Source organism: Rhopalosiphum padi, chromosome 1 (genome assembly GCF_020882245.1).
Source record: "Rhopalosiphum padi isolate XX-2018 chromosome 1, ASM2088224v1, whole genome shotgun sequence".
NCBI lineage: Eukaryota > Metazoa > Arthropoda > Insecta > Hemiptera > Aphididae > Rhopalosiphum > Rhopalosiphum padi.
In genome coordinates, this window is record NC_083597.1 from 63,068,548 (window position 1) to 63,095,458 (window position 26,911).

General features: G+C 29.4%; 3 protein-coding genes across 4 annotated transcripts; 1 reads left to right on the plus strand and 2 right to left on the minus strand.

The window, feature by feature from the left end:
* The first annotated feature begins 474 nt into the window (after positions 1-474).
* On the plus strand, positions 475-1,038 carry LOC132926436 (zinc finger protein 420-like). Its single transcript, XM_060990794.1, has one exon. The coding sequence runs from the start codon at positions 475-477 to the stop codon at positions 1,036-1,038; it is 564 nt and encodes a 187-aa protein (XP_060846777.1).
* A 3,346-nt stretch (positions 1,039-4,384) lies between these two features.
* Positions 4,385-8,008, minus strand: LOC132932409 (zinc finger protein 420-like). Its single transcript, XM_060998774.1, has 3 exons — positions 7,798-8,008; positions 5,741-6,053; positions 4,385-5,633 (listed from the first exon to the last, which is right to left on the minus strand). Exon 3 carries the CDS (start codon positions 5,174-5,176, stop codon positions 4,613-4,615), a length of 564 nt encoding a protein of 187 aa, XP_060854757.1. The 5' UTR covers positions 5,177-5,633; positions 5,741-6,053; positions 7,798-8,008; the 3' UTR covers positions 4,385-4,612.
* A 1,149-nt stretch (positions 8,009-9,157) lies between these two features.
* Positions 9,158-26,727, minus strand: LOC132932057 (M-phase inducer phosphatase-like). 2 transcript variants are annotated; one of them, XM_060998248.1, is made up of 11 exons: positions 26,708-26,727; positions 16,882-17,088; positions 16,348-16,378; positions 16,110-16,272; positions 15,876-15,991; positions 15,687-15,801; positions 15,490-15,621; positions 15,135-15,420; positions 13,973-14,141; positions 13,729-13,914; positions 9,158-10,596 (listed from the first exon to the last, which is right to left on the minus strand). In XM_060998248.1, exons 2-11 carry the CDS (start codon positions 17,036-17,038, stop codon positions 10,320-10,322), a joined length of 1,632 nt encoding a protein of 543 aa, XP_060854231.1. In that variant the 5' UTR covers positions 17,039-17,088; positions 26,708-26,727; the 3' UTR covers positions 9,158-10,319. The 2 variants fall into 2 exon arrangements, with proteins under 2 accessions (XP_060854231.1, XP_060854230.1); XM_060998247.1 differs by lacking the exon at positions 26,708-26,727 and adding an exon at positions 18,884-19,390.
* Positions 26,728-26,911: the final 184 nt, after the last annotated feature.

The window sequence follows — 26,911 nt, forward strand, 5'->3', positions numbered from 1 at the left end:
TCTTTCGACATTCGTATAGGTCGTAAAGGAACGTTAGGCATAGTAGAAGGCTAACCTTTAAAGACTAATAACTAATAAGTAATAAGCATAATAGAAATAAAATTTAAAATTTTTCAAACTTATAGTACCTATATATTATTTAGGATGTGGTCATTAATAATTAATACATACTTATGATTCATATTTTAATTGAATAATCTTTCAAAGTTGATAGGGAGAACTAAAAAAAATAACTTTACGTATTATGTAGTAACAAACTAACAAACTGAAGAACGGAGATAAACACAATACTAGCTTGAAAAATTGTGTTGACAACCAATCTGATTTCCAATTCGTCAAATAACAAATACGTTATTTAAAAAAAACACTTACATTCTCGCGCTCTAGATTGCACGTAATATCGTATCTATCATTATAACTTGACAAATTAATCTGTTTTCGTTATATTATTATAAAGTACTTCTTGTTCGAGCCATGGAATTATTGAAATTTACTCAGAACTGTCATCTGACGATGCGCCAACCGACAGGAACGGATCTGAAGATTGTCATTAACAGCGAGCTGACAGTGCACCCGCGTACTTGCACCGCGGGTAAAAAATCATACCCGTGCGGCGTATGCGGCAAGCGGTTCATAAGTAACAGCGTACTGACCATACACCAGCGGTCGCACACCGGCGAAAGACCGTACGATTGTGACCAGTGCCATAGGTCGTTCACTCACAAAAGCAACTTAACCAGGCACATGCGGGTGCACACAGGCGACAAACCGTACGGCTGTCACGTTTGCGGAAAGTCGTTTACCCGGAAATGCAATTTGATCAGACACGCGCAGACGCACGAGGATAAAAAACCGTACCGTCACTGCGGCGGATGTGACGAGAAGTTTAGTTTGAGTGATGACACGCCGACGTTACCGGGCGGACGCGTCACGCGAGCGAGAGGCCGTGCCCGCACAGCAGTAATAACGTCCGAGATGGAATGCAAGACCAGCGGTTTGACGGTACACCAGCGGACCACTGTGACCGTACCACTGTGACGTGTGCAGATGAGGCAAGTAAGCAAGTTAGTTCACTCGTTGTGATGGTCCGACGAGTTACAATAAAAGGACGATGTTTTTGTTTCTGCGGACGTGTCGGCAAGTTGCGCGACGCCGTCTGCTATAAAAGCAGCGTGTTCGACGAAAATAATGCCTGTGACAGTTAATAACTAACATGTGTATAGAGTGTTATTAAAATAAATACAGTTATATTTATATGTTTCGATGTTTTATATTATTTATTAACGTTTGTAGCGAAAACCATTTAGTCGTTGTTCGTCTTTATTTGTAATAAACAAGCACAGCTATATAGATAAATCACAAGAGTAGTATACAAGATAAAAATACAATATAAAATAATGATTGCCAAGTTAAAGAGGAGAAATTCACACTGTATAAATGGTAACGATGATAAGACCCTATTTACATATATCGCCATATTACTTCCTCTTGAAAAAAAAATGACCTGTTTTTTGACGAACGCTTCCCTGCAGTAAAGCATTTGGCTGGCTTATCAATTTATCATAAAAGAACGTTATCGTATAGTTAAGATACCATAAATCCCGCCAATTTCGAATTGTAAAATAAACGTAAATTATCAAAAAATAATAGTGTTAATATTTGAATAAATACTATTATACTAAATATCAACAATATTGTCGATTGCGCTGACTTTTGTCTGTTAAATTAACTGTGTAATATTATTTTATATTTCAATTTTTATTTTAACACTATTTAATATTATTTAATATTATATTATATTATAACATAACTGTGGAGCTAAAATAGATTACTTTTGATTTAAAAGGTAATATAATGTATAGTTTTATAAATTCTTTACATTTGGTGAATATAAATTATATGTACTAATGTATGTGGTAGATGATAGTGGAACAAATGAATAGTGTTGTAATGGAGACTGGAGTTCTTAAACATAATTACTTTATTACATATTAATTACAAGAAAAGCAGTTGTTTTTTTTTTTATTACTAGATGGAGTTGAAGGTCTCAATATTCTAGTTATTTCTTTAAAATATTTTTTTTATAAAACAAAAATAGGTACAACAGTTGTGTTTGTAACACACTCCATCATAGGTAACCATATGATCAAATGACTGGTGAATATTAATATATTCATTGTTTTCGCTATCAATTATGCAATCTTTTTTTTTTTTGAGTATAAACGCATTTGGCCAGTAAATTTGTTTTGGATATTAACATTTTCAACTGTATTAAGATGAAAATACAAAAATTTTGTTCAACATATTTATGATATCATCCAATTTTTTATTAAGTAGCATGTATTCCTCCTTACTAACTTCACTTGTAGCACATAGACTACGGATAAGTTCTACTTTATTTGTAATTTCTCTACTGATGACAGGTGTGCTAGGTGTATTACGTTTAATAGAAGGCTCAGAGATCATCTCTATCAATTCATCTTGTTCTCCAATAATTGTATCTTCCAAATAAAATCTATTGCTGCTGTCATGGGGTAATTTGTTGAATGTTTGTACACAGGCATGTATATGTTTACAAATATTTAGTTTAATTATATTGTCTATACATTCGCATGTAAATGTGTGTATGCAAATATTACACACTGACAGTGGCGCAACTTGATAATAAGGGGCCTATGTGAAAATTTCCAGACCGAAATACCTAATAATAAAAATTAAAAACAGTCATACCTTATTAAAACTTTTAAAAATATTGTTTTCTCATATGTCATAGTATTGATTAATTAATATAATTATAATTTTTATTAGTTAAATTTTTTTTTTTTTTATTTAAAATTAAACATAAAAATTAACTTTTGTTTTACGGCAGCAAGATTTTATTTGTATCCAATTCATTATTATTAGATACCTAGTAATACAAAAATTCTATAGATAGATAGTTGTTTTGTCTTATTTTCGTCAGACACACAGGTAATATTGTCACAAGTCATGACCTACACAGTACACACACCAACATAATTATGTATAATAATAAAAGAAGTTTCAAATTTTCAATTATAGTGTATACTCTAACTCTTTATCCGCATTTCGGACCTATACTGTATTACGATACACTTAACTGTTTTCTCACATAAGTACTCGTAATTTGAATTATTCTCTAATTCAAAAGAGTAAAGACATCATTATTTATTATATTAAAACAAATATTATAATATGTGTATATTACAGATTATAGTAAAGGAATATCGTACATGAGTTTTTTAATCTAGGGGCCCCTCAAGACCGGGGGCCCTGTGAATCGCACACCCAACAATCCCGGCTAATTGCGCCACTGCACACTGAACGTTTCAAACAGAGTTCATTGCATGTTTCATCAGCTCTGGTAACACAATATTTTTCAGAGGGATTTGTTAACGAATTTACTATCCATGATTGTCCACCTTCAAGGATCTGGATTTTATCTGATGAAATCAACTCACTGCATTTATGGCTTTCATGAATTTTTCTACTTTTAGAATTTGATGCATTCTTTGCTACTTTGATGAGTCTTTTAAACATACTGTCACGAACTAACTTCATTACTGCATTAATTGTTTTATCGATGCGCTTACATTTTTTACCTTCCAGGTAAATATGTTTCAAAACCTTATGATACGATTCTAAATACATGTTGGTGTTAATGCCAAGTCTCAAACGATAACAGTATGCCTAGACTTCTGATCGTTTTGAATAATGTTGTATAAAATATGATCCTAATGCTGCAGTATCTTTGTCTTCTAATAAATCATTTATAAATGTATCTAGAGAAATTTTAAACTCATCAATAGATATCATTTGTAACAACACTCTCAAGGTTTTGTAAACGAGCGATTTTTTTTCAGATCCTCCACTAATCTTACTCAAATTATCTCTCCAATTTCTATCAACATGCCAAGTACATAACAGCCTATCGTCAGTAGGTCCCATGACAACGGCCCAAGCGTTGTAAAATGCAGGCGCATCATCTGACATAAACACTTTGGATTTTATGATGCCAACCTTAGTTTTAATTTGATTAAAAAATAATTTAAATATAGTTTCATGTACTCTATTTGAAAAACAAAATGCAACAGGACAACCTGTTCCATATTCATCCACTGTCATAATGGTATATAGCTGAATGTCATAAGCATTAGTACCACGAGTCCCATCGATACAAATTTTATTGGGACCAAACTTCAGTATTTTTATCTTGTATACTACTCTTGTGATTTATCTATAATATAGCTGTGCTTATTTATTAAAAATAAAGACGAACAACGACTAAATGGTTTTCGCTACAAACGTTAATAAATAATATAAAACATCGAAACATATAAATATAACTATATTTATTTTTGGTGAACACAAAACAATTTAATTAAGATGGATGAGCAGTTAATAACACTCTATACACATGTTAGTTATTAACTGTCACAGGCATTATTTTCGTCGAACACGCTGCTTATATAGCAGACGGCGTCGCGCAACTTGCCGACACGTCCGCAGAAACAAAAACATCGTCCTTTTATTGTAACTCGTCGGACCGTCACAACGAGTGAACTAACTTGCTTACTTGCCTCATCTGCACACGTCACAGTGGTACGGTCACAGTGGTCCGCTGGTGTACCGTCAAACCGCTGGTCTTGCATTCCATCTCGGACGTTATTACTGCTGTGCGGGCACGGCCTCTCGCCCGCGTGACGCGTCCGCCCGGTAACGTCGGCGTGTCATCACTCAAACTAAACTTCTCGTCACATCCGCCGCAGTGACGGTACGGTTTTTTATCCTCGTGCGTCTGCGCGTGTCTGATCAAATTGCATTTCCGGGTAAACGACTTTCCGCAAACGTGACAGCCGTACGGTTTGTCGCCCGTGTGCACCCGCATGTGCCTGGTTAAGTTGCTTTTGTGAGTGAACGACCTATGGCACTGGTCACAATCGTACGGTCTTTCGCCGGTGTGCGACCGCTGGTGTATGGTCAGTACGCTGTTACTGATGAACCGCTTGCCGCATACGCCGCACGGGTATGATTTTTTACCCGCGGTGCACGTACGCGGGTGCACTGTCAGCTCGCTGTTAATGACAATCTTCAGATCCGTTCCTGTTGGTTGGCGCAAAGTCAGATGACAGTTCTGAGTAAATTCCAATAATTCCATGGCTCAAACAAGAAGTACTTTATAATAATATAACGAAAACAGATTAATTTGTCAAGTTATAATGATAGATACGATATTACGTGCAAACTAGAGCGCGAGAATGTAAGTGTTTTTAAAATAACGTATTTGTAATTTGATGAATTGGAAATCAGATTGGTTGTCAACACAATTTTTCAAGCCAGTATTGTGTTTATCTCCGTTTTACACATAAATAATATTGTTCGCATCTCAGTCTATTTTATCTATATAATATTATAGTATAATCGACGATAAACGCCGACGATGTCTAGTTTCGCGTATGTAAAAAACACATACGATAATACAGTAATATTTTCACCATTTGGTAATGATCTCCAAACATTCCATGTCAATTACTTGTTGGTATTCTAAATCCATTTATCAATATCTTCAATATTCTGAAAGTTACTCCTAACTACCTTAATATAGTTTTTATTCCCTGAAACGATTTCATAATAATAATACTTTATTAAAATCATATTATTCTTAAAACAACCAAAATCTGTCAAAAATTAAATTGACTAATCAATCTTAGCTGAACTTTACCTGTCTAGTGGCCGGTACCGGCTCATCAAGCATTTCGCACTTTATCGCCGGTACTCGGTAGGTCCAACTCCATCGCTATTGATTCAGACGGTGGTCCGTTGGCGGCCTCCGGATCCTATGTTGATAAAGGTTGCATGGATATCCGGTATTGCTGGTTTGCCAATTGCTTCCTGGCCTTCCTCTTCTCCTTCAGCTTTTGGAAATTCTAACGGTTCCGCACCTGCCGCGCCCTGTCCTCTCTTTCGCCGCTTGTGTGCAGGTGTCCCTGACGCCACGGGTACCGGTTACACATTAGGGTATTATAATTAATTACCTTAAAAATATTATAAATACGATTTTAGCAATTGCCATAATATATCAGATATATGATTAAATAAAAATATAATGATATACTAGCCATCTATGTCATAAGTGTAATACTCATATTGTAGTTAATACATTTGTACGTTAACCTCCAGTACGCAATAAGCCAATAACTATAATATTAATAAAAATAATGCAAGTACTAGTACCTAATACTAGTAATACTACAATATATTTTCCAGTAAAAGCACAACATAAAATCTATCTTTTTACAACAACATCATTATTCGCCATTCTTCGAAAATATAAATGCTTCTAGGATCAAACCTAACTTTGGAATTATTTGCAACAATCGGTTGAATAGGAAGATGTTCTAAAAATTTTAATTTAGCTACTATGCTATCATTTTTATTTGGAGGTCAAATTACAAAATCATTAAAATATTTAAAATATGTTTCAAAATCAACTTTGAAATTTTCTGGTTCTATTCAAATTTCTACACATAGAGATTCAGAATCAGAATCACCAATTGTATTAGTCAATGTGTTTGGCGTTGACAATAAGGGAAAGAGTGCAAGTATGCAACAGATTTAAAGATTCTAAATCATTTTTAAATTCCTCATCACTCATGAGCTCTTTCTTTTCCAACTTCAGTAAATTGTTCATTATTTTCATTCATTCTATAAGTTCATGTACATGGTATTTAATGAAATAATCCAATAGATTTGGGCGATATTAACTCTCCCGCCTCCCGGTGGTAAACTCTTCCGGGTCTTTATTAATTTAATAAAAATCATAAAACAAATCTAATATAAATATAAATGAATGCCTTTAGCTATAATAATATTATAGTCAAAGTACAATAAAAAATAAAAATTCATAAAATAAATCTAAGATACAAAATAAATAATATATAATAAAATAAAAATGTTTAAATTTAATTTTTTTTGATAATAGAAACACACAGATTTTAAAAAACTTATGGTATCTATTTCTAATCTAATATTTTTTTGCGATATAAGTTTTTTATTAATTTTTGTATTACAATTTTTACTTGTTTTATTTAATTTATTGCAACTTTTCATTTTAATGTATATTTTAGTTTGAAAATGTTGATCCGGGAGAGTTTACACTTTTACTTTAGGTAAACATAATGTTAACCTGCAGGGAGAGTTTACCACCGCCCAATGCCCATAGAATCAATATTTGTTACAGATCTCATAATTTTTTTTTCCCAGTTGATTTTCATAATTTAAGAACTTATCATGATCAACGATCAACATTTTTAGAATTAGATGAGCACTGTACCGTATTAGAAAATATAATACTAAATTGCGATACACAATGTCATATGAATAAACCACAATTTCTATTGATTTTTGTCATTTTCTGCTAATTTCAATAACTTGTTTTCTTTAATTTTTCTATTTTGGCTACCAATATTCAATTTAATCCTCCTCATATTTTAGCAATAAATTGTGTGAAATAATCTAATTTTAAAACCAACGTATTGCAAATAAAGTACCAAATTTACAGGGACAAACACATGACACATGTAGAAAACATATATATATTGTGTACTAGTGTGCTATGTGTTCAGTGTTGTACGTAAAAACTAATAGAATCAATTAAATTTTGTTGTAACATATAACATAATATTATTTATTGAATTATTACCTTATTACAGTTAATAAATTGATCTAATATGTTTTTTTAGAAAAGAATAAAAAAAATTAATAAAAATGAATATATACCTGTGAATACCGGCGATCATACGTATTCTGTGCGTCTGCATAGTGACATGGAAGACCACGTCTAAGACCATAGTCGCCCGTCGACCGTCAACGAGTCGTCCCTTATCTATGTTTTTTTTTTACAATACGCTGCGATGTTCGACGGCGGTGGATAAACTGGATATAATAATTATTATTATAATGACAGATAAAATGTTTATTCTACGGGCCAATGAAATATAGACTAAAAATAAATATAATATTCGCTAATCATTATTGTCGTCGACGACGTGAATAAAAACAGAACTAATTATTACAAACTTAAATATTTTTATTTTTATTATTTAAAAAAATTTCGTGACCTATCATATTATTCATATTGTCACTTGTTTTTGTATGTAATATATTATAATATATAATATGTTTATTCATTTATATAAACTATTAGCTATGTTAGCTGTACTTATTATTTACTCGTTAGGTAGTTATAATATTATATTAAATTCCTTTAAACATTACCTAACTATTCTTTAATTACATATTTATATACTTATTATGCAATATGAGTATGTAGTACCTATGTAATTAATCAGTGATCTATGAGTTATATGACTATAAATTATTAGCATTAAGGTATTCAAATTAAAATTTTCAAGTTATACGTCAGAATTTATAATTAAATAAGTATACGGTATACGTTTAAAATAAATTAATAGATACTAAGGTACGAACTACAAAATATTATAAAACTGTATAATCCCCAGGCCTGGATTAAGAAGGAGCAGGAGGGCATATTTCACACAAAATATTCTTTAACCTTGAAATATGTTTTTTATGCGCTAAAAAATTGTGCATATAAATTTATAGATGAGGGCGTTTTCTAAACTGGCACATTTAAAAAACAATTACAGAATTACTCAATACAAGAAAACTAAAATTCTCTAATGATCTTATCACCAGAAATGATATTTTTGAATCTATTGGCTTTAATGAAACTATCAAAAAATTAGAGATTCTTTAAAAAGTTAGAAAAAAATGTTTTCAAATAAATAATTTAATGTAATAATATATTAGACAGCTAAAAACTACTAAATTAAAGGAGCTATAGTTTTATTTTTATCAAGTTTTTATTTTGATTATAATAAAAAAAATTGTTTCAGAAAAAAAAATTAATTTAAGTGAACTTTTTCAAATCGGGAATTAAGCTTGATCAGGATTAGCCGTGACTCGTGGGTAGGTAAGTGAGCGTCTTAGCTGTTTGGTAAGAGGTAACACTTTTTTATATTGGTATAGCTAATTACTTGGTGATCCAATACATGTCTCATGATTTTTTGTAAGTCAAAAAGTGATGAATTACATCTATAGATGAAAAAACAACTGATTAGTTTAAAACTAAATTTCTATATTTTGAATAATAACATTTTCACATTAATACAAAAATATAATAAATAATAAAATGATCTAAAAATTCAATATTGCCAATAGAATTCTCTTTGTAGATGCCGAGCATAATATTTCACATATATTTTAAAAGTCGACTTATCTAAAGAAGAAAACTAATTTGTATAAAATACTGAAATATTAAAACAATTTGTTATTTCTCAATCTCAATATATAAAAGATTGAAAAAATAATTATAAGAGTTCATATAATATCTATTGTTAATTGACATTAAATAGAAATGATTATTATTAAAAATGTATAGAAAAAAAGCATTAAAAGCTAGTTTTGACTTTTTTTTTATTTTACGCTCATCTTAAACGAGTCTATAAAAAGATTGTTTAAAAATAATTATAATATAAAATTGTAACTAACAGCCGATGACATAAATATATTAAAATATAATATAATGTACGTATGATCTCATAACTATTAATATTTTAGACAAAATATGAAAAAATAAAATAAATAATAAAATTTTTTCGAAATACTTAATTTTACTACGAGTATATACACATTTTACTAATTACACATAAAAATTTAGAACACATTGGCAAAGCGATATGAAAAATAAATAATAAAATGAACACATTAAATCGTTTTTCATTAACTTATATCTTACTTATTGTAATAATGCTTTGTAAAAAATAAAATTAATACTACAAGTCTTTTATTTAAAAAAATGTTTACAAGCCGACTAACATTATTTTTTTTCAGTTTAATGTTATATAAAAAAATCACATTGCACTTAGCAAATATATTAAAATCACACAAACACACGTACATAATAAACTATATGCATTTTATTTTATATTAACAATCTACCTATCTATATAAAATAATTAAAACCACTAAAGCTGACGATTAAATGTTCTTTTTTGGAAACTTAGCTAGCAGTGCTTTTACTATTATATAGCATCACAAAAGTTATACAAAATTGCACTGGGATCTAAATTAATACTTCAACACATCAGTTTTAAAATAGAAAAAAAATTGGTTAAATGGTTAAAAAAAAATTAAAATTAAAACGCAAAAAAAAATAATCAAACAAATCAATAAAAAAAAAATCTCAACTTATTTACATGAAAGAATACATAAAGCGATTAATTAAAACCCAATCGTTTGAGCGTGTTTTTTCCAGCCAATCTTGGCATTGCATCGTTGTGACAAGCCCATGTTTTTGATTTGGACCTGAACTTTCTTAGATCTGAGGTATGGGCCGGATCATACATTGATCGATAGCTAGATGGTACACACAAGTGACTATGTTGACTAAAAAATTTACAGTATCCACCATCAAGCAAATACATTTCTGGATAGTCCAAGTAAGGATAGCACATACTGTTCTTTTGACGATCTGCATTACGTAGGTATCGTGACCTAAAATTTAAACAATACAGTTTATGAATTACTTTAATTTAATTTAAAAAAAATATATAAATAGCTTGATTGTATTTATAAACAGTTTGTTTAACAGTTCAAATCAAAACATTTATAATGCATAACCATAAGCGTGCGCAGGTCTTCATGGCAGGGGAGGCAATACCTTAGCTAAGAAGATCCAGACTCCAAACCCCTCCCCCTCCCCAGCTAAGACATTAATGTGAAACAACGATAATTTAAATAAATCCTCACACAAAATCAAGTATATGGTTCTATTAAACCACGGTATTGTTCTATAAGGTGAAGAGTTAGGTTAAACATAAAATTACTAAAATAATTTTCTATAAGTCCTTTCTAATAATAATATATTTAATAATATAAAAATCTAAGAATATATAATAAAATTTTTTTATTAAAGTTCCATACGCCGTTTAGCGGTAGGATCTAATGTTCTAAAAATATCTATTACTTCTTCATAATCAACATTATATGCTTGTTCCTGTTCAATAAACATGTTTAAAAGTCCATCTAATCTTTCCTGACCCATGGTACTTCGTAACTTGGTTTTAACCATATTCAGTTTTGAAAAAGTCCTTTCACAACTACAACTTGTTACTGGTATTGTAACAAATAACTTCAATACTTTTAAGATACTAGAGAAAATATTTTGTCTATCACAAGAAGATAACCATTTGATCCACTCATCACATTTATTTTTCAATACATTTTGAGGAACACTGTCGTAATTTTGCAAGAGTCGTATTTCTGTTTGTAAAGTTTCTGTATTCAGATTAAACGATGAAGCTAATGTACATATATCTTCATCATTCGTTTGTAAAATTATCAAATTAGCTATACTTTTAATCATATTAATTGTTTTATTGATTAAAACGAATAGATATTCCATTAATCATTTGATCCAAAGCTGTATTATATACAGTTAGTTTCATTTCTTCTTCTTTAGTTTTAAAGAAATACTGGCTGGTATGAGAAGTATCTACTTTTGATGAAATTTTTCTTTTTTTTGCAGCTGGAATTTGAACATCGATATCAGTGCATAATTTAACAGTATTTTTATAAATATTTTGAAACTCATATTCCTCATTTCTCATTTTTTTCAGTGATTCTTTCAACGAATTTACTACTTCCACTGCTGTCAACAAATTTATGTTAGAAGTTTGTAGAAATGTGCTTACTTTTAACACTGCACTAAGAATTGGATGGAACATTTCTAGAGCAAATATAAACTCAAACTTTTTTAGTTGAAACATAATACCTAAGCCTTTAACTCTAACTTCAGATTGTTTTGTAGAATCTATAATATCTATAATATCACAGAAGAAACAGGTAACCATAGTTGAAACGAAGCTGTCTAATATAATCACAATATGATGTCAAACACGTTATCAAATCTTAAATTGCTTTATTTTATATACATTTTAAATGGGTATTTTATTTTGTTCGGATCACGGTTATTGATAAAGATTGCTAACGTATGTGATTATAAATAATTATGGATTTTAAAATTATTTAATATTCACTATTTTCAATTAGCATAGATATACTAATATTGACCATTTTATCATAGTATTATTTAAATATTATAAAAAATTGGTAGGTATTAATGTATAATATAAAATCTTGATGAAGCGGAAAATCTCGCAGGGGAGGCAGCTGCCTCCCATGCCTCCCCCGTGCGCACGCTTATGTGCATAACCCTTAAGAGGATGTCAGCACAATATTTGTTTTCTCACTCAAACCCACGCGCAACATAAATAAACAAAAAAACAATAAACATAAACACTTTTGCCTATATCATTTTTTTTTATAATTTTTGAGTAATCTTAAAATAAAATTACGTATTACAAAAGTTATAGAGGATAATATTTTTGAGGGAATGACATATTGGTTTTATATTTTATTGTTATTTAATTTTGTATTACTTTCAATAATTTATTATATTTAGACTAATTGATATGTTATACCATCAAAAATATTCTGTATAAATTTTGTAATTTATTGGTGATTTTACTCTGATTACTCAAAACATAAAAAAAAATTATTCTGAGTAAATATGTAACCCCCACCCTAAAATTTTTGTTGAGTACTTATAAGACCCCACCCCTTCTTTGAATTAAAATAATTTTTAAAAAAATTCTGACTTACAAAGTTATTTTCTATCTTAAAAATTACTTTTTAAGTCATTGTTAAAAAAATTAATTTAATTCAAGTTTAAATTCCATAAGAGTGGGTGCAATTCAAAGAATTTTGTTTTACTATATAATTTTAGAAAATTTTTTTTTTGGACTTTAATTTTTCAAAAACAAGTGTAATACCTATATCTTTTAAGCGGTAAAAATTCAGGGTTTAAATATATCATTTATTTTTGATAGTTTTTTGCAATTAAAAGAATAATAACAACTTGTAACTTAAAAACAATAGTTGAATTAGTTACATGTATATCTTAATTTTAGTAGCTAATCGGCAGTTTATCGATTGCGCCCTATACATTTTACAATGCCTAAGAATTAGTTAAAATTATCATATAATAAATAAAAAATTTTGTTCCCACATTTTACAAGTTATTTTTTGATCGTCAATTATTCAAAATTAAATACCAGTTAGGTACATTACAATATTTCATTATAATTTGTTTCATAAAATTCCCCAATACTGTTATAAAATATATTATACCCAGTCACTTTAACCAATAATCAATTTGATTAATAAATAAGTTTTAATATTCAAGTATTTTAGTATGTGGTATACAAACACAATTGACATACTTATCCTAAAATATTAGGAGTGCAATTGGTATACTGACCCTAAATAAAAATGTTGTGTTAGATGCAATTGGTCCATGCCTAGCTAATCATATTTAATATTTAAGAAAAGTTATAAATAATTAAGATACAATAAACTGTAAATAAATTTTTATTATTAGTCCAAACTGACTTTATTGACTTGAATGTCCTTAAAAAGCTTCCTAATATATTAAGCTAATATTTTAAGAATAATGCATAGTAACATTTTAAATTTGAATATTCATCCGCAATTTCTTACCCCTTTTTAGTCTGTTATAACTTTATAAGTCATAATACAATAGTAAATACATTAAATTATACTCACAAACTTGGACCTCTTTCTGATGAAAATTCACAGTGAAATATCAAAACATTTCTCTTTGCATTAATGTTATCAGTCTTATGAGACTTTTTACCCAACTTGTCTTCAGTATAATCTTTAAATAATTGCTCTTTAGTAAATATATTGATTGCACCTCTTATATGACCACCTTCATACTCGTAGGGATATCTAAAAATGGGATTAATTAATAAGTACAGTTTTACTTACAAAATAATATTTGAATTACCTGCAATCTATTATTAGATAGGAGTCAATACAATCATTGAACGAGCCTTCCAATAAATGAGCTAATGTATCAGGGGATATGCTACGGAGATCTGCATGACGACCAAGTGATAACAAGGGCAATATAAATGATTGACTGAAGTCACCAATTAAATTTGATCCATTATCTTCTACAAAAATAAAAGAATAATATTTTAAAAACAATTGAGTGATTTTAATAATAGGAATTAAATAAATTATTTACGACAAGGATATTTAAAGCACTTAATTTTTTTTTTTTTTTTGAATGATATAATATCCAGCTAAATACTTAGCAAATTTATGTAATTTTACTACAACTTCAAATATGCGATTTGAAAGTACTTATTTTTGAGATATATCATTCAATAGTTATATGTTATATTTTCTACTTAATACCACACAAACAATAGCTATTTATAAACTAAACTTTTGTTGCAATCTTAGAAAACTGAAAAGTATTATTAGCACAAACACAAATACCTTCTATTTAATATTTTAAGGGGATAAATTTTGAAGTTTTTGAGAAAAGAACCTATTTATTTATTTTTTGGAACTTGAAGATAATGTTTATTAACTACTTATTTGTTGTGACAGAAAACATTAAAGCACTAACATACCCTTAAGGACCAAACTAATCATAATATATCCTCATACAATTTATAGTATACATTTCAAAAAAAAATATTATTATTACTACTTAGAAAAATATACCATGTATAAAAAATAAGAATATAAAAATTTGAAGAAAATATTCTGCTTTAATGTAGTGGTTCAGACAGTATTTTTTTTCTATAATAAATAATTTAAGAATATAAAATTTGTATTTTTGTTTGGCCCACAAACTCTTTTTAATTTGTGAATGTGGTCCGAGAGTCCTGAAAGTGCCAATCACTACTTTAGGGCATAATTAAGAATGAAGACAAAAGAAAAAACTTAAAAAGAAATAATAAAAATAAGTAAATAGTATTTTCAATTATAGACATTGACTAAATAAAATTATTGTAATAGATTAAATCACCATTAAAAGTTTCAACAAATTAATATAATTTAAATTTAAACTTTTAACTAATTTATTTATTTTGTAATTATTTCATTTATAAAAATAAATAATTGAATGATTTCATTTATAATGAATTACTTACCTTTCTCAAATGCAGCTTTTATCGTGGCTTCGTTAGTTGAAAATGATCTTCGGAGCTTGGAAACACTATTTTTGCAAAATCCATAGTCAAAAAGAGTAGTTTTTTTATGCGATACAGGAGCAGTTAAAGAAGTATTTCCGGTGTCTAATCTTGGAGAATTAAATGAAATTGAAAGATCAACATTAGGCTTCAACCTTTTGGATACAATTGATGACTCAGAAGGACATTCAAAATCATTAAATAATTTACGTTTTTTCACATCTTTTTTCTTATTTTCTTCTAAATCCTATTTGTAAGAAAATACAATGGTTAATTGAAAACAAAAATTATATGCATTAATAAAATAAATACTTACAACTTTTCGAGGTGTCTCTGAAACATATTTGGAATTTTTTCGTCTGACAATAGGTTTTATTACCGGTGAATGCAATGCAAAAATATCTCCATCAATCAAAGTATTGAATTCAGACGGTAGTGAATCTTGAGACTTCAATCATCAATAATAATTAAATTTTAAAATTGAAATATAATATATTATTATTTATTATTTACCAATCTTGCTGGAGAATTAACATTGTCCAGAAATGGATCATCTATTTCTGGGATTCCTTTGTGGCAAACATTTAATGATGAATTTTTCTTATCAATAACATTTTTTGGTTCAAATCTACAAACACAGTAAAATATATTAATCAGTTAAAAATATAAATTTAAGTTAATTTACTGATTTTAGAAAAATACCTGGTTAATGATCTGGAATCTTCAGAAAGCACGGAAAAAAAGCCACTGTCTTGTGAATTTGGATCATGATCTTCCAACGGGTGACGACCTCTTGTATTACGACTGTGCATCAAAAACTACAAAATAATAGTATACAAAATGACTATTAATTACTTATTGAATAAGAATAAATTTAAATTATTTCATACACTTGTTAGAATAAAAGTTTAAATAATTAATATAAAATAAAATTACAGTTGGACTTGACTGGGATGGTGATAACATTGTCTTAGAGACTATTGCATCGGCACACTTAGTTGTGTTTTCCTTCTCGACTGGACTGTTTATCATTTTTTGAAGCATCAAACATTTCAATGTAGGACTATCATTAATATTTTTTGAATTTCCTTTGAGTAATCTTTAATAGTGTAAAACATAATTAATTAAATATGCTAATTATCAAAATATTCATTGTAGTACAAATATTATTTACCTGGTATTTGATGAACTGTTTATATCGTGATCTATTGTTTCATTTATTCGATTGAAAATAAAAAAAATCATTTTAATTAAATAAAATACAATACAATATTATTTTAATACAAATTATTCAAATTAAACTACTAATGAGATATACGCTTAATTATCAAAATTTTTAAATTTATTAAAATAGTAATCATTGATTATATATATCACAAACATATTTTGTACATCAAGCTGAATCTATACCCAAAACAAATAATAGAGAGAAAGAGAAACATGGGTGAATAGAAGTTATCATTAATATGTGTAATAATAATCATAGATTTTTATTCAAAAAGCAGTACTTGATTCTACAAAGTGTACAGGGATAGCTTGAAAATGTTTAAAACTTATACAAATTGTAATTATAGAGTGTATACAATATTAATTACAATATAAATATTAACCGTATCTATACATAATCAGGTTCAAAAGCATCAAATTGTTTGTAATAGGTGTTGTCATATTGATCAATTAAAATTTAAAAAAAAACTTTTAAATTTACCATGGAGAATGTTGTCATAACATTTTTTTGGAGTTTCACTAGATTCAGATAAAGTTAGTCTGCGTCTGACTGTCAGTGATGTTCCAAGACAATTAGCTAAATTTGTCATTGGTGATGACACCTCTTGGATCGATTTTCTATCATTGAATGAACTCATTGTATAACTTGTTATTTACTGACTATGATGTATTGAGCAAATAGTATAAACTGTAAAATAAATCAAAAATTTAATTATTTTATAACGATTAAGTAGAATTACAAATATATTACAATATGTAATTACTAAATAAATTAATATAGAAATGAATATAATTTAGCTAATGACTACTGCTTACATATTGTTAGATATAATTTTATAAATTTTAATGAAACACAAACCTACAATTTGTATTTATTCCAAAAAAATAATTAATTTTACATATAGTTTAATCCTAGTATTTTTATTGAGGTTCATGCTAATGATAAATATTATTTATAGTTTTAGGTAGCTATAATATAATTTCTTTAAAATGTTTGCTTCCATGAAATATTAAATAGCCAAATAGGTAAATAAGTAAATTAAATAAAATTAATTATTTATTATCAATAAGGTAAGTGTTTTTAATTGGTATTTTTCAATGGAAATGTTAATTCTGAGTATAGGTAGAAAGATAGAGAGGAAAATGTTTATGCACCTTACTCTTTTTTTCACAATTAAAGTAATAAATAGTTTCATGAAGCATAAAACATTTAAAACATTTTTAGTATCCCAAAAAGAATAAAGCATACCTAATTTTTAAGAAAATCAATAGCTCATTAGCTTTGCATAATCAATGGCAGCGCTAGGGATGGACAAGGTAGGGCCATGGCCCACTTTAAAATGCCTGGCCCTACCAGTGGCCTAACCTTAGACATTATAATATATTCATTTTTAATTTGTTGTGGCCCTGCTTTAGAATTGTTGGCAGCCCATTGGCCCTACATAGAAAAAAAATCCTGGCGCCACCACTGTGCATAATATACAAAATATAGTTAAATTTTATATAATTGTAATTGTGTTTAAAATATCTACATTAAAAAAATGTGGATTTTCTAAAGCTTAATTTATACATATCATGTAAGTATAAGCATATGTTTGGATTAAATTATAATAAAATTATTTACTCAATAAAAAAAAAAAAATTAAATGTATTTTATAAGAACAATTTGAGAAAAGGGAAATAGATACTACAAATTGTATTTTTGGTAGTAATTTCACTATGCATATTAAGTAGAATCTTTATTAACAATAACTTACTGAAAATAAGTTTAATACCTAACCTATTCAAAATAATATCTCTAGTAACTAGCAGTAATTAGAAAAATAAATTTGTTTAAATTTATTAATTATTAACTAGTTAAAATTTAGCTTCAATAAACAATTATAAATTTCAAAATTATACACTTTAAATCAATCAATGATTCGATTGTATTAATTCATAATAGCACTTAATTATCAACATATTTTATCCACACATTGTCTAACAATTACTGGTTTAAAATTCTTTATGTCTACCTTGCTACTATTATCTAGAAATTCCACAGCTATGTCAAAGATATTTTGTAAATTAGATACTCTTATTAAGATTAGGTGTATCATACCATTAACTATGTACTTATCAGCCAGTTATAAATTTATTACAAAAGAACTAAAAAAAAAACCTATGCAAGCTGATTACCGTGAATTGGTGTAGATAGGTTGAAAGAATATTTTTTACACTGTGGGGGCTCAGTTACACACAGGCAATAGAGTGTACACCATTGTGGAACGAAATCAAAAAGTAGAGCAAACATTAAAGGTGAAAGAAAGAGTGACGATGCCTGATGGTAAATGTCTAAAGGTAACACGGTGTAGATAACCGTGGTAAGTATGCAACTCACACGTTGATATTTAGAGTATATAATACTTGTGCTCGTGTTTAATTACATGACAAATTATAATTTGTCATGTTTAATTATGCACAAACAAAACAATCGGGACTACCTTTCCAGTTTGCGTCCCGCTGTCTGAACCGTTGCACGAGAACTCTTCAAAGAACTCTTCTTTCGAATATGCTCACTGTTCACAATGTTAACTGCTGGTACTGCTGTTGCTGTTGCACAGACCGACGACCGGCGAACGCCACATCGTTTCGTCCGCGACAACACCAACCGTCGGAGAGTTCAGTCGTCGTCGTCGTCGACGTCGTTTACGATTCTCACGGGTGGTGTGGGAGCCGAAAAAACGATCGCGATTAAAAGAAAAACGTAAAAAATACTATATACGGTGACAAAACGACGAAAGAACTCGGAACCGGACGGCCGCCGTCGGACGATACAACGATATTAATAATATTATTACAACGACAGCGTTCGGGCCGGTCCGTTTCGGTTTTTTTTCTTTTCAAAAAGTTTAACGGGCGACGTGGCGGCGGCGGCAGCTGAGGTATACGGTGGTCGTGGTGGTGGTGGTGGTAGCTGCTGTGCCTCGGGCCTATGATGATCAGTGTGAACCAGTACGGACGGACGGGATCGGCTACGGGCCGCTGCCACCAGACGGCGTCCTAGTCGTTGTTCGTCGGCGGCGGCGGGGGACGACCGACCGTATGTCGTCGAATCGTCACGGACTCACGGTCACGGCCCTCGGTGGTTGCGCGGGGGGACGGGGGGCAGAGCGCACAAAGACAACAACACGGTTCGCGCTTTTCCGCGGCCGGTTCGACAACCCCTAGCTGCGACGGACCCGGCACCGTGGACGCGTACCTACTCGCCTATTATCGTCATCATCATTATTATTATTATTATTACTGTACAGTTTTATGCGTTTCGCAATAGCGCGCGTGCTGCTCGACCGCGCCAATCCGTTACCGCGGTATTGGTATATAGCACCGTACAATACCTTCGTACTACGGGTACCCGCCATGTGGCGTGTGACGTTTTTTTATTCGCGAATCACCCGCGCGCCGCCGCTGCATTACAATATATTATTAAATGGCCTTTCGACGTCGCGGCCGAGTATATATGTACCTACTATAGTTTCCACCGCGGTATCCGAGCGGCTGCTTAAAAGGGTGCCGCGCGGCCGTACATAGTATATTTAGGGGTTAAGAGTGCGACCAGGCCCAAAATCTATGTATTGGGGGTGCCAAATTTGTGGGTAAACGTACAAAATACATGCCGAGATATTGTTCGCGGTGCACATGACTTATATATATTGCGTATTACGGTTGCTAAAGACTATTGGTACCATGATATAGTATAATATATATTATAAATCATATAGACTATAGAGCGTAGAGAACAAGCTTGCTTAAGTTCCACCCCTAGACAATGTAGAAATATATTGTGAAATAAAAAATTGGAATAAAAATAAAAAAAAAAATTAGGAAAAGAATATCGCCATTAATCGTGTTTACGAAGTGTAGTGCAGATAAATAAGACCAATAAGACCAATAAATGCAGAATATCGTTTAACCTTAATAAATTTAGTAAATTTGGAAATATGGAAAAAAATATCAACATTTTTGGCACACTATGGGCTAAAGTAGTCCTGAAAAAGTTGACTGAAATCCAACTATGCTACAATATATTATTGTAACCGTTTAAAAGTATATATCGCCATATCGGTGTGTTGATGCAAAATTATTACATGACTGCATGATCATAACTCATCTTGTCCTTATTGCTAAAATCTATATAAATTATGATTTATAATATAACACTATATATTATATTGTGTTCTATTTTTCAGATTTATTATTGATATGTTCAGGCACGTATACAAAAATATATCACATGTTAAAGTCATCAAATATGTTCAAAGATCAAACATTATTATATAGCTCGACATATCGATCACTAATCCTGATTTAACTCTTCTTTGCATACTTTTATTCTATTTAATATATAACCAATTAAACGCACAGATTTCTGTACTGTACTGTTTATGTAGCATAATATTATATCTAACGCTTGGCATTGTGGATTATTGTATATTATTCAATATTATAATTTATTTGTATAAAATGTGAATTCACCACAAAACATTTTCGCAATCATAGATGATAATTATACGAATAGAGTGAAAATAGCTACAGTATTAATATACGTAAATGTGCACGAAACCGATTACCGAATAATCTATAGTATTACACAATTTAGTTTTTTCGTGTTGATATGTATTAAATATTAATGATTTATGATCGATAGCACTGTATACAGCTATCTATATGTAATATGTAAATTACGCATTTAGCGACCTACATTATTTTAACTATACCTAGTAATAATATTATAATATATGTAGGTATATTTTAAATTGTAATGGGCCTGTGTCCGTTACTCGTTAGACTCCTGCTATCATAACCGATGTAACCATCGTACCACAATAATCTATAATGAATAACATTACGACGATTAAACAAACGACAATAATAATGATTTCGTACTAAGAATAACAACAACAATAATAAAATAATTTACGTTTAGTAAACGATACAGAATAAATAATTAGGTACATATTATATGTATGACGTATTACATTAAACCACGATTGAAACCATTTCTGTATGATATAATATTATGTTTATCGGTCAGCATTCTGTACGCGTTTATAAATATTAATTGTTAACTATTATTATAATTTTTAATCCCATGTTCACATGTTTTTTTCATACTGTTTAATCGTAGGCATTTGTAGACGAAAGCGACGTACTATAAAAAAAACTCGTCTTTGCGTGGGTCGATAGTAATAATAATATTTTATAATATGTGGTTCCATTTTTAATGGGCAACAGCACTCACGAAGAAGACGTCGTTCCAGGAGTATTATCTATGTATATTTTAATATGTATTATGTGTACGCTGTACATATTATATACGATATGGTCTCGGACGTATTATACTTCCTCTAGTTAGCTCCTCGAGAACATTTATCGATCCAATGCGCACTTAATCGAAGGGTTTCACGACTCGCATCCGATTACCTTCCTGTATACTAACATAGTATACCTATGTACATTATTTCATAAGTACATAGTATTATAAGTACACATCGACATCGTAAGCTATGCCTTGCTGATGCAGTGGACGCAGTAGAGGCACCCAACATATATTATAATAGTTATACCTTATACGGATACACGCACTACGCAGCAGCCTTATGATGCGAAGCGCATGCGCATTTCTGTGATTTTCAAACGCATCGTCACGAAAAATACGTTAAGAGTTCAAGATGTTTGTTGTAGGTGTATTATAGCGGTACCTGCACACGTATAGCAATGTAATAGCAGTGCAGCATTGTGATCGTGGGCGTGTGTGTGTAGAAGTATAGAATATAAATTATATACAAAATACGTATTTTACGACCGGGACGAAATCGCATTGGAATTTCGAGAGAAAAAAAGTATAATAATTTATAAATGGTATATATATATATTATATTATGTAGGTTTTACATGACAATAATACACTTTTACTCATATCTTTGTCGAGATCCCGAAAAAAGGCCGGTGGTATATATTTATGTACATCGTTTGAAACTCGCCTTGTGTGTTGTATGTTATAATATTATAGTATTATACAATATACATAGTATGTGTCAGGTATATATTATATGGAACGCGGTCGCGCGGACGATGTAAGATAACATAAAATATACTATATGTCTATATATATTATATACTATGTATTTATATAATATATATTATACTATAATCTAAAACATTTTAATGGCGTGCGAGGCGACTGTTGTGCGTAAATGTAACAAGCTTTGGGGGGAGGTCGTCAAAAAGAAACCGTTTTTTTTTTTTTTTGAAAAAAATTTCCCCGAACCACATATGGACCTTAAAATCACACATATATATATATAGGTATTATATCGGGTGCGTCTTGGCCTCGAGGGTGAATGGGAGCAGTATCGGAGTATATAGATATTTGGGGCGACCGAACGAGAACGGCGACACGGGCGCCTTATAATAAACATTATACGCATATACGAACGACAAGGGTAGGTAATATATTATTATATGTAGTCACGACTTACGACTACGCACCGGTTCGGGTTTTACACTACACCGTCTGTATATTATGTTTGTGATGTGTGTGCATGTATATATATTTATATATGTAATATCTGTATACTGTATATGTTAAGGGGTGCGGTGGGACTCAGGGCACGTAGGTAGTCGCACTAACACATGTATAAATATAATATTATATATATTATATGTGTGTGTGTGTGTTGAACATACAGAGATTTCGTTGGACAGCGTATAACAATCGGACTGCAGACGGTTATTTTTCAAATGTGAATTTTTTCGATTAAGAAAAAAAACGTTGAAATACTGAAAATGATGTTCTTAAAATTTTTTCCATGGTCAATATAAGTACTTATATATATTTATAATTTATATATATTAGGTAATACATTATAATATATCTACGTGATAGGTATTCTCTTAACAATTTACATTTTATCGTGTACAAACGCTTTTATTACAACGGCGACACGACGTGTAATGTTTTATCCGTAGTCCTACAAGTTAATTGATAATAAATATGAGTTTAATTATCATTACCTGATATGTGTACGTTAACAGGCAACAGCGCATCATGCACTTTAGTTTATCTTTATAGTTATATGTGTAATATAACCATATGATATATACCTATAAAAATGGGATTACAATTCACAAGGTTTCTGTAGATAAAGATAACCAAGCGATATATAATAATTAAACATAGTTACATATTTATTTCAAATTGAATACTATATTATACAATTTGTATTTAATAATAAATAATACCTATATGACTATATTATGTATAAGTATATATATACATATATTATATTATATACTAAGATAAAGGGTAAACTGAGACACTAAGTATTTAATATCTAACTATAAATAATAAATATCAACGAAATTTTCATTTTAAAATATCATATAATAATTGATTAATGTTAAGTCAACAATTGACTTGTGCCTATAACAGCTGCAGGACACTCGGAAGTCTGCATATTATACTATGTATACGTGTTATTATACATAGATAAGAAATTGGTTCACGCACGAATGTCGTATAAACAATAATAATATACTGTTGGACGTTGGTACACGTAATGTTTGTCTTTTTCGACGTTTCCGGTATAACAAAGTTATTACTTCACTTGAGCGCTAGTGCGTGCATATTAAACAATAATAATATAATTATATCATGTACCATATATATTATATACTAATATATACTTGATATATCAATATAAAAATGTAAAGTATTTTTTTTATTAATTGTTATAGATATTTAATTTATGTATGCCTAATACTAGTAACACTAATAACTAATAACGCATCGTTTTTACTGAATCGGGTATGAATATTTTTATTATTTACATTTAAATAATATAATTTACAGGTAAGACACGATAATAAGTCACATTTGAACATAGATACATTACAAATTACTAAATTAAAACATACGTTTCTCGAACTTTTTGACGTTATTGTTATTATATTAATATTACAATTTAAAATTGACTATAAATTATAGTATTATATATACAATATATTATATTGAATATAACAATGTATAAAATGCAAATGATATTTCATCATTGATGTATTAAAATATATTTGTTAGTAGAAATCTTAATAAGTCAATTAAAAGTTAACATTTTTATGATTACATATTAATGTTAAATTTTTAAGTTGTAAAGACATTTTATCAGTTTCGTTGGTATTGATATATTATAACTCATTTAAAATAAGAAAATTATATTTGAAACATTTTTTATTGCATTGTGAACCAGATGATATAACAACAAATAACCTATATAACCATGATCGACAATAAAAGAAACTCCATACCTATATAGAAGTACTGTATAATATTATATATTATATAATACCTGCAAGTTATTCTCATGTGTTCTAAAATACCATCATCCCCAACTTATTATTATAGGGGTGGATCCAAATAGGGTAGGGAATATAGGGTCTATGACCGCTCACTATTCATTTTAAAATTGTAAAAGAAACCCTTTCGTTTTCATTTAATTTATTTGTTATTAAATTATGGATTAACAAAATACCCTAACACTGCCAACTATAATCATTGGAAAAAATTAACGTTTTGTACGTAGGTAGTACGTATCTCTTATAACCTTTAATTAATATTATATAAACCTATAACCTTTAAAGGCATAAAGTTAGTGAAATCAGTCAAATGCGTATAATTATAGTTCGTTAAAATATACCTCAATTTGCAAAATCTTCAATAATCCAACATCAGTAAAAGAATCAAAAAACCTCTTGGGTTACAATTTAAAAAAAATACTATCTTATTAATATAAAATATATAGTACCTATAATATAAACTATCACGTTAGATAAAACTGTATAGTATAAGAATAATGATGATTAATAACACAAGAGTTATGTACGAGTATACATAAATCTCGGAATAACAAATTTTCGCGTACGAAAATAATTATTTGTTATCCTTTAGGTACTCATTTATTATTTTATAATCTAAGTATAGACTATAGTGACTATATATGTATAATACAAGTGCGCTTTCAAAAAGTAAATAAATAAATAATTAATCACTCCTTATATTTCTATTTAAAAACATTTTTTAATTTTTAAAAGGTCTTTGTGTATATGGTATGCATGTATGTCTCATATAATATATTTATATATAATATAATATAAACTCTTGAAAGTTGAATAATAAACCACGAAATGAAAAGTATTCAGAATTATATAGGTGCAACAGGTGATTTCTTTTTATTCCGCCATGTCATATGAAGCGCATAACAACGAAATTCTGAGAATTAATAGCATCCATTCAAATCTTTAACAAAACAACGTCGGTACAAGGGATGAACGACGAGTGTACATTGAGCGACAACGGTCTCAACAAATCTGCAGCGATATTATAATAGTCGGTATTACTTATTCACAGGTTGAATGAAATAAACTGACCAAAATAATACTTAAAATACAGAATACTGCAATATCTCTATAATAATAACAATTTTTAACGCGAAAAGCGTATTATTCTTTTTATTATTTCGATAAAAGACAATTTTAAAATTTATTAATATTGAAATATTATATTTTACTGTACTAACTGAATAACCCGGCTTCGCTCGTGTGTTAAATAATCGATTCGTTTATATAAATTGTTTTTTTTATTTAATTTATAATTTAGGTAACTATTTAAAGCCCAGCCACGTAATATATAATATTTTTTATAATTTAACTTAACTTATGATATTTATAACTGAAATAACAAACAAAATTAAATTGGAAATAATAAGAGTGATTTACTCGTAGGCTCATATGGTATACAACCTTGTAAAAAAAAAAAAAAATCGTTAAATTATTTAAATAACACGCTAAAAAACAGTAACCTTTAAATAAAATTCTCTCCACTCCCTTCCTTTTGACAAAAAAAAAAAAAAAATGAAAAATCAGGTGAAGTGGTGATACTCAAGAGGGTATTTGGAACATCTCTGTGAAAAAAAAAATTGGAAAAAAGTTAAGTAGTGTTGTCACAAAATTGTTGTATAAAAAATGTCTGTTCTTCTTTTATATATATAATATATAAGGATTATTGTATTTACTTGAGCATTATTTTAGAGTAAAACAAGAGCGCATTGGAATTATATTGTATATATGTTTACATATAAAGTGAACAATATTATGTAGTAATATGTACCTATATAATTAGGACCTATATAATATATATATATATATATATAAGTATATAACAGGATCATACGATTTACGGTTATAACACATAACATATCTATACTATATACCTGCAGATTCGAGAAAACTTGTAGTTGATCCATTGATTATGTGTGTAGCCGTTCAACAACTCATCGATAAATGTGCCCAATTTAAATTGTATAAAAACTACAAAGGTGTAGAAATCCTTAATACGTGATATTTTGATATTAACCGAGCGAATAACACACGCAACGTGTGAAACGAAAAACGATCGAGAACTACCTATATTGTTA